At 61.7% G+C, this 12532-nt stretch overlaps 1 protein-coding gene across 1 annotated transcript in view; it reads right to left on the bottom strand.

The window, feature by feature from the left end:
* Positions 1-11013, bottom strand: part of SNED1 (sushi, nidogen and EGF like domains 1) — a 77777-nt gene extending 66764 nt beyond the window's left edge. Inside the window, exon 1 of the mRNA XM_040232022.1 lies at positions 10515-11013. Within this exon, the coding sequence (XP_040087956.1) occupies positions 10515-10727 (213 nt within the window). The 5' untranslated portion in view covers positions 10728-11013. The remainder of the gene's footprint in view (positions 1-10514) is intronic.
* Positions 11014-12532: the final 1519 nt, after the last annotated feature.

The following is a 12532-nucleotide window of genomic DNA, read 5'->3' as shown; positions in this document are numbered from 1 at the left end:
AGAGCAAACAGGAAGAAGCAGCACGTTTAGTCATGAAACTTGGACCACTTCCTTTTGTGGATCCTGCCAACACTGCCTCTGCTGAATACAGGTGTCCAGCCAGCACAGCAAGGCAAAAAATGCGTCCAAGTGTAAAATGACTAGGAATGAACAAACACCACACTCACCAGTTGCAAATGTCATGAACACGAATGTGGAAAACCCAAAAGAATCTGGATAAGGTGGTAAAATTAATCAGAGGTTTGGTCTGGTTTTAACTATAATATTAGCTCAACTGAGATTCTGCATTAACAGAAGTAAGCAGAAAAGACATGAAGGAAAGACACCATCTATACAGTACAGAAAATATCAAGTCCTCAAGGATAAGTCTAACAAAAACCATGCAGGTCTTCCCTGCCATCAGTTATAAACCTGTCCTGAAAATGTCGGAGACGATCTAAATAGACACAGAAAAGTGCCCGAGCATGTGCACCCTCAGGCAAGGGAGGCGGCCGAAGGGCTACTTTCCTTCAAGTGGAGTCACGTGCCTGCTTCAAGTGTGCGTGTGCAGGGGCACAGGTGTGAGCGAGCAAGCCACACAGCCGTGAGGCTGTTGGCAGGTGGGAGGATGACTGGAGATGTATTCATGCCTTGCGGGGAATTTTTAAAATCAGGCACAGACCATGAAAATAAAGATGGGTTCATTTACCACGTTAAACTCAAGGGTGTCTATTTACCCAAGATGCTACTATAGACAGTGAAATAGGTGCAGAAAAAAAGGGAAAATCTATTTGCAACAATTGTGACCCAGTGAAGATACAGAATTCCCATAAAATATCATGAAAAAAGCAAACTCAGTAGGAAAGAGAAAAGCCTTAGTGCATTTACAAATGAGGAAATCCAGCGCTCAGCCTCAGGAATGGAAAAGGACATCAGGACCGCATTTTTACCCACCCACACCATTGGGTCAGGGTTGGAGTGGCGGGTGGGCCCCTCTCCCTGCAGCGCCCACCCTGACACCAGCGCCCACGTGCACCCGGACACATGTTCAGGGATTTTTGCAAACAGCACCGGTAAGAATGGTCTAAAACTAAGAACAACCCCAAAAGTCCACCGTGATGAAACTGATGAACAGTTTGAAGATGATCTAGGTATTAATAATTAAAATATATTACTTTAAATATTAAATAATATATTTTAATTATCAGTTCAGTTGCTCAGTCGTATCTGACTCTCTGCGACCTCATGGTCTGCAGCACACCAGGCCTCCCTGTCCATCACCAACTCTCAGAGCTTGCTCAAACTCATGTCCATCGAGTCACTGATGCCATCCAACCATCTCATCCTCTGTCATACCCTTCTTCTCCTGCCTTCAATCTCTCCCAGCATCAGGGTCTTTTCCAATGAGTCAGTTCTTTGCATCAGGTGGCCAAAGTATTTGAACTTCAGCTTCAGCATCAGTCCTTCCAATGAATATTCAGGACTGGTTTCCTTTAGGATTGACTGGTTTGATCTCCATGCAGTCCAAGGGACTCTCAAGAGTCTTCTCCAACACCACAGTTCAAAAGCATCAGTTCTTTGGTGCTCAGCCTTCTTTATAGTCCAACTCTCACACCCGTACATGACTACTGGAAAAACCATAGCCTTGACTAGATGGACCTTTGTTGACAGAGTTATGTTTCTGCTTTTGAATATGCTAACTAGGTTGATCATAACTTTCCTTCCAAGGAGTAAGCGTCTTTTAATTTCATGGCTACAGTCACCATATGCAGTGGTTTTGGAGCTCAAGAAAATTAAGTCTCTCACTGTTTCCATTGTTTCCCCATCTATGTGCCATGAAGTGATGGGACCAGATGCCATGATCTTAGTTTTCTGAATGTTGAGTTTTAAGCCAACTTTTTCACTCTCTTCTTTCACTTTCATCAAGAGACTCTTCAGTTCCTCTTCACTTTCTGCTGTAAAGGTGGTGTCATCTGCATATCTGAGGTTATTGATATTTCTCCCTGCAATCTTGATTCCAGCTTGTGCTTCATCCAGCAAGCATGATGTACTCTGCATAGAAGTTAAATGAGCAGGGTGACAGTATACAGCCTGGATGTACTCCTTTCCCGATTTGGAACCAGTCTGTTGTTCCATGTCCGGTTCTAACTGTTGCTTCTTGACCTGCATATAGATTTCTTAGGAGGCAGGTCAGGTGGTCTGGTATTCCCATCTCTTGAAGGATTTCCCACACTTTGTTCTGATCCACACAGTCAAAGGCTTTAGGGTAGTCAATGAACCAGAAGTAGATGTTTTTCTGGAACTGTCTTGCTTTTTCGATGATCCAACGGATTTTGGCAATTTGATCTTTGGTTCCTTTTCCTTTTCTAAATCCAGCTTGAACATCTGGAAGTTCTTGGTTCACATGCTGTTGAAGCCTGGCTTGGAGAATTTTGAGCATTATTTTGCTAGCGTGTGAGGTGAGTGCAATTGTGCAGTAGCTTGAACGTATTTTAATTATAAATAGGGAGACAGAATATGGATGGAGGAACCTAAACAATTTGGAGGAAGGCAGGTGCAGCACTACGACCTCAGCGGGGATGCGGGGGCGTGGTCAGGGCGATGGGCGTGGGCGTGGCGAGGTGAATGTGAGGGGCGTGGTCTGGGAGGGCGTGGAGAGCGTGGGGGCGTGGCGTGGCTGGCTGCTGGGGCGGGGCCTGCGCTCGGAGCCGCGCACTGGGGCAGGTCCAGCTCTGTGCCTGCGTTTAGGTACACGGAGTGGAGGGTGAGGAGCAGCGCTGGAGAGGGGACGCAGTTAGGAGGGCAGGAGGCCAAGGCCGTGGCCGCAGGGTCCCGGGGGTGGGCCACCTGCCGGAGGACCTGCCCGCCCGCCCGGCCCGCATCCGGCACCCCCCAAGCTGGCCCGGCCGCGTGGCTCCGCCGACGCTCCGCCAAGTCTCCTTCCTGCCTTTGAAGCCCGGGCTCAGGTGCGTGCGGCGTGTGCAGAGGCCTCCGGCCTGCCCGCCAGCACTTGGCCGCCTCCAGCTCCCCTCTCGGGCCCGCCTCAGATGGCTGCCGCCCTTCCCACGGGGTGTGGGCCAGGAAGGAGGCAGAACAAGCCGGCCCTGTTCCGCTGCCAGGGCCCAGCAGGCCCGGGACCGCGGTGGGGAGGCGCGGGCCCCGTGTTGAGCGGCCAGGCCGCTGGCCAGCACTCCCACCTGGACAGGACCGTCCTCGGACTTCCTTTGTCCAGAGAAGAACATCCCCAGGCGGGGCAGGGTCCGGGGGTGCGGGGACCCCTGCGGGAGCCCCTGTCTACCGCACCCTGTGTTTCCTCCCCTTAGGGGCCTGCAAGTGCAACCTCCACAAGAGGTTAGTCTTATTATTTTTCTACTTGCGCTAGCACTTGGTAAAACACACAACAGAGATAGGAAAACAGGAGAAAGAATTCGACCGGGACCCGTTTCGAGAGCCCGCACCTCCTCAGCCGCTGATGGATCAGACACCCAACATGGAACTGGCTGTTTGCTGGGGGTCCTGCACCCACCGCCCCTCAGGGCCTGAAGCCAGCGGGGGTGGAGGCCTGCCGGCTTCCCCCACCTTTGGGTGCTGGCAGAAAGGCGGGGAGAGACCCCGGGGCAGGAAGGGAGCAGGACACTCGGGGGCAGCCTGCAGGACTTTGGCTCCGAAGCCCCTTCTGCCCCCCACTTCCCTGCACTTCCTCACGTCCAGGGCCTCCCTGTGGCCACCCTCTGGTCTCCCCAACCCAGGCCTTGGGGGCAGCGCTGGCTCTGCTGTGCTCGCCCACAGTAGGGTGCTCCTCTCCGGGAGTCTAAGCAGAGGCCCTTCAGGGTGGGGCTGGCTCCCAGGCTGCCCAGTGAAGGCGGTGTGGATGGAGCCGGCCACGTGGAGCGGGCAGCCGCAGGTGCTGACTCCTCGCCTAGGACCCTGGCAGGCAAGGATCTTGGTGGGGGAGTCGCTGGTCCCTTGGGACAGACCCAGGGCCATGTGCAGCAGGAAGGTGGCCCGTGTGGAGGAGGTCTGCCCTTGACTAGGGGTGCGTATGGCCAGGAAGAGGGCTGGCAGCAGGGCTGGCCCTCCCCTGACCCAGGAGAAAGTGCAGAGACCGCCTGGAGGCATTTCCGACTTGGATAAAGCGGGGAAGGAGTGGAAATGTCCTGGAGACTCTCTCAGAGGCCACTTGCAGCTGAAAGTGTGGGACGTGTGTCTGGCTGGTCCCTGAGCCGGGCAGTTTGGGGCTGGCTGGAGCCACCCTAGCTGGGTAGGGGCTGCTCCGGGCTGGGCGGGCCGGCCTGGAGGGGAGCTGGGGTCCCGTGGCTGCAGCACCCAGCTCTGCAAACATCAGATCACAGAGGGCGGGGCCTCGGTTCCTGCTTTGACCTCTCTGCCAGAAATAAAACAATAAAGCCCCGAGGCCTTTTATAAGCTTGTTTTGAAAAATGTAGGCATGTCTTTTATTTCCTGGCAGCTTTCTAGGGAACCAGGATTCCTTCCACAAGCACAGCTGGGGACTGGGGTCCTGCTCACAGGACAACTGTGGGCTGGGCCCGGGGCCCTGGGCAAGGTGGGGCCCTGGATACCAGAGCCTGCAGAGGAGAGGCTGGCCCTCCCTAAGCACCCCGTGTGCCGGGCGGGCCTCTCCTGGCCTCAGGAGTGCCAGAGTGGACTGGGGGGGGCCGGAGCTGCTGCCACGGCACCAGGGTGAGGGCTGGGGATGGGCAGAGGGCTGGCGTCAGGCCCCGCAGCGGGTGGGGGGTTGGAGAGAGTCCCCCAGAGGGCAGGTTGGAGGACAGCCCTCCCCCAGGCCCTCCTGGGGTGCACGCCCTGCCCCTCCTCCGCTGCCAATCAGGGCCTCCCTGTGACTACCCTCTGGTCTCCTCCCGGGCCTCGTGGCCCTGCCTGTGGCCCTGAGCCAGGGTGGCCTCTTCAGGAGGGCAGGCCCTGTCCTGAGCCTCCTGCAGCCTCCCGCCCTCCCCTGCCCCCATGCCCCCCACCAGACCACAGCTCCTGCTCCGCCCTCCTCCCGCAAAGCCGCCTTCTCCCCTCACCTGTCCTCCCTCGGCCAGGTGTCCCCCAGGACAAGACCCCAAGTCCCCAGGGGGCCCTGGGCACTGCGGGGACAGCAGCCCACACCCAGCACAGCCTGACCTTGCTGCCCTGAGATCCGTAGCCGCCTCCCACTAGATGTCGTCTCTGAGTGCAGACCTGGTATGTCTGTTCCCACACCCTGCCAGACGCACTCTGGGGACGGTGCACTCCTCCGGATCCCAGCCCCCACCTCCAGCAGGCCTCTGGGCTGCCTATGCTGTGCCCCCTCTGCCAGGAGCAGGTGGCAGGGCCCAAGGGGGCGTGTCTGGCTCCAGACTCAGACCCTGGAGCAGCTCAGAGGACACCGTGCCCCTCCTGTGGCCCCAAACTCAGCCCCCGGCGCTCAGACTGAGTCCTGCGGCTGGGAGGAGAGCACTTCTTTGCACACAGTGGGCGTTTCATGAGCGACATGCCCAGTTTGTAGAGGGCTAGTTACAGACCCTGAGGTGTTGAGGTTGGGCCCCTCATGCAGGAGGTATGGGGGGTGTCCAGCTGGGCACCTGCCCAGTCTCGGAGCTATAGGAGCGGTGTCTTCCCACTTCTGTCCCTGGGCCTGCCCACTGCCCCCACGCCATCATCAGCTGGACCACAGGTGCCCTGTGTGGCCTGGAATCTGGAGGGCCAGAAGCAGTGCCCTCCAGGCTGACTCAGTTCAGGCGAGGAGCCCCCTTCACCCCAGAGGAGCGTGTGGATGAGGAACTTGTTATAAAAAAGGAAAGAACCAAAGACCTGGACAAAGGTGTGTGAGCTGGAGGTGCACTCAAGCATCCCAGGAAACACTGAGGCCGCCACACAGCCCACAGCTTGTAACCGGTTACAAGAATTATGGTCAGTGGCGCTAGCAATAACAATCCTTTCTGCCCGTGCAGGAGACATAAGACGCGGGTTTGATCCCTGGGTTGGGAAGACCCCCTGGAGGAGGGCATGGCAACCCACTCCAGTATTCTTGTCTGGAGAATTCCATGGACAGAGGAGCCTGGGGGGCTACAGTCTATAGGGTCACAAAGAGTCAGACACGACTGAAGTAACTTAGCACTCATAGCCACAGGATGGAATATTATACTGTCAGCAGAAGCAGGTTTTCACAGCAAATTTGAGGCATTGGAAAATGCTCACGGTATAACACTGAAAGACGTGTGCAAAATGGGAACGTGCATGACAGGCAGCCCCAAATACATTTGAAAACACATCAGGAGGGATTTTGCCAAAACGTTTAGTGCTTGTTTCGCAACGATGGGATTGGGGTGTATTGTCCTGAAGATGAGAAGATGAACAACCGACATTTACAAGGCTGCTTCTAGGAGCTAACTCTCCTCCAGGGGCTGGGCGAGCACCGTGAACAAACGAGACGAAAGCTATTTTAAAACTGAAAATTAAACAGTGCGGCGGGTTTGTGTCCCCTCCTTGACTCAGCTCTGGGGCTCCATCAAGGTTTCGAGATGAACGCAAAAAAGTGAATTAGCAACAAGTCCGTAGTGAGTGAACGGCGGGTTGTCCGGGGCGCAGTGTGGCCAGCTGGCCGCTGTTAGCATCACAGCCCCCGAGAGCTGGGACAGGGCCACCTGAGCTCTCCCAAGCCGGGCAGGCTTGCCTCCCGGTGAGAGTGGCAAGGTGCGTGCCCGGGGCTCCAGGGTTCCCAGGGGAAGGCGTTCCCAGGGGAACAGGGTGACTGGTAGAAAGTCAGACTCAAGGAACCCTACAAGACACAGCTCACACTTTGGATCCACACTTGGCAAACGCTAGGACTCTGCCCTGCCTGCTTGCCCACGTTCCCTCTCCTGCTGCACGGACAGGTGTCTCCTGAACCGTGAAAGGAGCTGGCAGCAGCGGCGGCTTCACCCCGAAGCCGACAGTGCGTCTATCCCCCCAGCAAGGATGATCCCTGCCGAGGACACGCTCGGGGCGACCCAGCGCCAGGCGCACAGAGCGTCCTCCGCTTGGGCGCCGCATCGCGCGTTTACTCCCGCCGGTGTGAACCCGCTGCTTCTCCCTACTTAACGGACTCAAGGCTGCCGCTCCCACTGCTTTAACGCCTCACTCGTCCCCTGCCCTGCGGCCGCCCGGAGCCCCCAGCCGACGGCCTCTGTGCCCTGTCGCCGAGTCCTGATCATCCGTTGGTCACGCGCCTCCTTTCTGGAGCGAGATCTCCCAGATTCGTTTTCTTCTTTTCCTGCGGGTGTCTGGGAGCCAGGATCCGGGCATTGGGCCTCTGAGTGGCCAGGGGGTCATGGCTGCCTGCACTTCCCTCGATGTGTGATGTCCCCACACACCTCCATGCACGCCCCCATCAGTGTGCAAAGATAAACGCACCCTCTGTGTGGCAGCCCTCTGGCGGTCCTGATCCAGAGCGGGGTCCCCGGGCTGCCCCACAACACTCGCTCCCTTGACCGCTGCTGGCTCCCTGTCCTCCCCGGGCACCAGCAAGAAGGGGGCATCCGGAGGGGCCCGGCCAGGACCCTCCCTGCCCACCGGGGGCTCACGCATTTCTAAGCAGAGCTCAGCGGCCAGCTCTGCCTCCGTCTCACTGGTTTCGTTTGGGGGTCAGGTGGGTCTTGCAGGTGTTTGGTGGGCAGACGCCGTGACAGGACTGGCTGGGCACCTGTCACTGGCGGGACAGGCCTGCAGAGCTGGGGGACCAGGCTCTCAGCTGAAGCCCTTTCCCTGGGTGGGTGGTCCGGGAGAGGCCGGGTGGGACTGTGCCCCAGGTGGGGCTGCCAGCGGGCCAGAAGATGCCAGGCATGGAGTCAGCCCTTCCTGGGGCACCAGCCAGGGCACAGGCCAGGTCGACAGCCAGCAGGACTCACCTGGGGCTCGCAGGGCTCACTGCCCACCTCGCCCACACGCTCCAGCTCCCACCCAGGGCTGGTCCCCAGGCACTGGCACCAGGGTGCCCCAGAGACCAGGACGAGGAAGACCTGCATTCGGTAGTCAAGGGGGTCACAGCTCCATGGGTGAGTGGCCAGCAGGGGCTGGAAAAGCCTCTGGGGGGTGGGCGGGGGCACACCAAGGCAGGGGGTGCACCACCTCGGGCACCGCCCCCCACAGCTCAGTCTGAGAGACATGGCCCAGACCCCAGGTCACACCCCAGCCAGCACGCCTGGCAGCAGACTGTGGGCTCCCAGGGTGCCAGCACCCTCACAGGCACGGCCTGCCTGGCACTCCCCTCCGGGGGAGGGGAGAAGAATCGCGGCCTGAGGCGCCAGGGGGCTCCTGATGCCAGAGGAGCCAAGATCTCCCTCTGCGGCCTTAGGGGGGCTGCAGCTGGGGGCTTCTGCACGGAGGGCACGGGGCCTCCGGTTGCCACTGGGCCCTCTGCGGGCATCTCAGCCCTCACACCGCCCCGAGTGGGCCCTGCCCCTTGGCCAGGCTGGCAGGCCACGGCGCAGCCTCTTGTCCGGCTCCTGGTGAGGAGGGTTCCCCTCCACTGGGCGGCTGCCACCGCCATGCCCGCTGGCAGTGTTGGCCTGGTCTGTGTTGAGAAAGGACTCTCGACAGTTCTCAGAGCCTGACAACTGCCGCCTACAGCTGCTGTGGCAAGATGAGGGGGCTTCCCAGAAGGGGGCCACCTAGTACGCAGCGGCACTGGGTCCTTTTCTCAGCAGAAAGCAGGGTCACGGTGTGGGCAGCGTGAGGGGCTGGGGCCTGCCTTCACCCACCCATGCATGCTCCCACTCCACAAACTGGCTCTTTGCGGAGCACTAGCTGGGGATGAGGGGGCAGAGGCTGGGGGCGGGGGCCCAGCCCTGGAGGGCTCTCCCTCAGCCCACCGCCTGGGCTGGAGGCTGGCCGCTGCCCAGCCAGACAAAGATCACAGCTGGGGGCTGGCCCAGAGGGGTCCTCTCGGACGCAGCAGTCTGACCTACTTGCTTCGGAATAAACGCCTTCATTTCCTGTCCCTTCCCTTCTCTGCCCTCAGTTCTAACCCTCTGCCCGGCTCCCTGCTCGGTCACGGGGCGCAGGCAGTTATTTCAGGCAAAGTGTCCTCGAGGATGCGACTGTCTTCCCCACTGAGCAGAGGCAATGTGGAGCGGGCTCCCTGTCCCCATGGCAGGTGTTGTGTCAGTTTCGGGAGAGAGCGCCTCTGGAGACACATGTTTTGTTATGAACCACAGTGCTGGTTTCTCCTGAGCCCACGGGTCTTGCTAGCAGAGCTCTCCCCCTCAGAGCCCTTTCTCCCAGCTGTTTTGGCAGGGGTAGGTGTTTTTGGTGAGGCGGTTAAGAGAGTCAACTGTTTTAATCATGTTTTCACCTGTGACTTGGAGCCAGGCAGCTGAGCCTGGCCCGCGTGCTCAAGGAGCGCTTGGACAGAATGCTCTGGAAAGACGGTGCCACCATGGGTTTTCCCACTTCTAGGGTGTATGGGCCTCCCTGGCTCCCAGAGACCCAGAGCGCAGCTCTGCCCGACCGCCGTGTACTTCCGGAGGTCAGCTCAGCCCCTCTGTCCAAGGCCGGGCCCAGAGGGACGTTCAGTGGGTGGCACCGAGAGAGAATGACTGTCCCCTCCCACCCACAGAGTCGGAGGAGCAGCTGAGGAGGGAGAGGAAGAGGGGATGTGGGCTGAGCTGGGGTCAAGAGGGGCGGGGCTGATGGGGGTGAGTGACGGGGGTGTTGGCGGTGGAGGGGGTGCTGGAAGGGGCGGGCAGGCGCCGGGGTGGGAGGTTACAGGACTTCAGCCCCGCCCAGCACTTTTCCAGCCAGGATTTGGGGGACAGTGGGGTGCTGGCGCATGGGTCTCCCAAGTGAATGCTCGATGCAGCCGTGAGGCGCAACATTTCATTCCCTCTGTGGCCTGGGCCCCCCGCCCCCGGAGCGGAGGTGCTGTCCTTGGGTCTAGCGGCCCCCACTCTCCTGTGCTCCCTCTAGGTGTCCGGTGTGACAGTCGGCCTGAGTGGTCCCCAGGCCCAGGAGAGTGACCGGGGGCTCAGAGAGGACCAGCCTGCCGGGTTCCCCAGAGCGCCCCTGAAGGTCCCGGCAGGCCCAAGCCTCGGGGCGGTGGGCCTCAGGTGCCAAGCACGCGCGGGCCGTGTGGTCCTCAGAGGGGCTGGGACCTTGGCAGCCAAGCGAGGAACTGAGGGGGGCGCGCCCCGCTGGGAAATGCAGGGCGCGCCGGCCCGCCGCCGCAGCGCTGTCGGTGAAGGACGCAGGACGGCCGACGGCCCGCGCTGCGCAGGGGCGGCCCGCGACCCCAGCCCCGGGCGGTCGGGCAGGGAAAGGGGCAGCGGCGGGGCCCAGGTGGCCGGCCGGAGCTCGCATCCCCGCCCCGCCCGCCGCTCCCTCGGGCCGCTGTCCGGCCTTGGCCGCCGGAGGAGGAAGCGCTGTCCTCACTCCACCTCTGGCCGCCGCGGTGCCAAGTTGCTGGCGGCGGCGGGAGTCGGGGCGGCGGGCGGCGGGCAGCGGCCGGGCTGCAGCGCCCTCCCTGGCGCCCCCCGCGGGCTCGGGTTACTCACGTAGAGGCCGGAGTGCTCGGCGCCGAAGAACGGGAAGAGCACGGAGAGCGGCCGCAGCCCAGAGCCGCCGTCGTCTTGCTTGGGGGTGACCGCGTCGCCGCGCTCCGTGCCGAACGGGTAGAAGTCGGCGAGGGCCACCGCGCCGCGCGCCCCGCGCGCCCCGAGCCCCAGGGCCGCGGCCAAGAGCAGCGCCCAGGTGGCGCCGCGCGGCATCGCTGGGGGCCGGCGGGCGGGGACGGAATGGGGACACACACAGCGGGGACGCGAGCCGGACACGGCGGGGACGGAGCGGGGACGGAGAGGCGACGAGGCGGGGACGCCGGGGGACGGAACGGGGCTTTGCGGTCAGCGCGGGCCGGAGCGAGGCCGCGGTGGGGAGTGACCCGCAGGGCCGGGCGGGCGTGCGGGCAGCGCGGCCGCGCCGTCGGTAGGTGGACTCCGGGGTCGCGCCCGCCCTGCCGGGCCGCGCTCGGGTCGCCTCTTTCGGAGGAAGGCGCCGGGCGGGACCGCGCTGGAAGCCGGACCCGCCCCTGTGGCCGCGATTTAAATATCCAGCCGGCGGTCACTCGGGCCTGGGCGGGGCCGGGGCCGGGCCATGCAAATTAGGAGGCTCTTAAAGCGTCAGGCCGGCGGGCGGGCCCAGCCCTCGCCCAGCGCCCCCCTCGGAGCGGCCCACCCCTTCCTCCTCCGTGGGTCCCCTGCCGCCCGCGTGGGGCCAGCCCGGAGGAAGCGCCTTGTCCACAAAGCGGTCCCGGAACAGACCCTCAGGCCTGCATGGGTTACTGGGCCTGGGGGGCAGGTTTCCCCCGGGGTTGGGGGGGGCCTTTTCAGGCCCCTGCACCCCAGGGGACCTGGCCACCGTCCTGCCAGAGTGTCGTGGATCAGGGGCCACCCTGACTGGCAGTGCCTGGATGGGCTCCTCCGGAAGTGGCCAGAGGCTGGCCCCACACTCCACCCTGCACCCCAGCCCTGAGGCTTGCCATCCGGTTTTATGAGCGGAGGACCTGGCCTGGGAGAATGCAGGACCTGAAGAAAAGTTTCCGCCCTGCGTGGCCTCGTCAGGAGAATCCTGGTGGAGATGGTTTGGGGACCTAAGGCAACCTCACAGCAGGGGAGTCTGGGGCAAAACCTGGGGGGAGCAGCTGTCTTCCGGGGTGGCTGGTCCCTGCTGGCCTGCGGGCACGATGCCGCGTGGGCAGGGCCAGGACCTGGAGGGCCCACAACTGAGCTTCTGCCTCCAGTCTGCGGCCACCCCGGCCCTCCTCCCGCAGCCAGGCCCACTGCCCTGAGAATCAGACCCTGAGTGTTTGTCCCCACGGGGGCTGGCATCTGGGCCCCCAGTGCAAGGCCGGAGCCCGGCGCCTCTTCCTGTCCCTGCTTGCGGTGCTGGTGTGGGCTGAACGTGACCACCAGCCAAGCCTGGGGCCCTTGAAGGCCAGACTGCGCGGCCCAGAGGTGAGCAGAGAGCAGCGGGACTGCCGCTCTTGCCGGCTGGGCCGTTCCACACCCGGCTTCGCACTTCCCTGTACTTTCTCAAGCGTCCTCAACAAGGACGTGCTGTTTTGCAGTCAGAGCGAGGCGCACTAAGTGTGATGTTTAAGAGCTAGTGGAGGGGTCCCGTGTGTGTGAGCGTATGACTGGGGGTCACAGGCTCACACAGCACCCCTGTGATGTCTGTGCCCTCTGGGCTGGCATCAGGGTCAGGAGCCTAGTTTCAGGAGGCGCCCACTGTCGCTCGTCCCCCACTGGCACCGCCCTGAGAGGGACCCTCCCTCCAGTTCCACTGTAGCCCCGCCCTGCTCAGTTGTGTGAGGGCCGGCCCTGGGTCAGGCTCCTGCCTTGGAGACCCCCAGGGCAGCAGGACACCTGTGGCTCCAAGAAAACGTGGGATGAGAAAGGCCAAGGCTGCACATGTTTGTGGGAGAAATTCAGAGATGACACCCGACTGCAGGCCCTGCCCTGGGAGCAGACGCCCAGGGTCACACGGCCCTCAGCGGGAGCCGGGGGTGGGTGCGGGG

The sequence above is a fragment of the Oryx dammah genome, unplaced genomic scaffold (assembly GCF_014754425.2).
Source record: "Oryx dammah isolate SB20612 unplaced genomic scaffold, SCBI_Odam_1.1 HiC_scaffold_28, whole genome shotgun sequence".
Taxonomy (NCBI): Eukaryota; Metazoa; Chordata; class Mammalia; order Artiodactyla; family Bovidae; genus Oryx; species Oryx dammah.
Note: the sequence above shows the minus strand (reverse complement) of the source record. Positions and strands in the feature narration are given on the sequence as shown.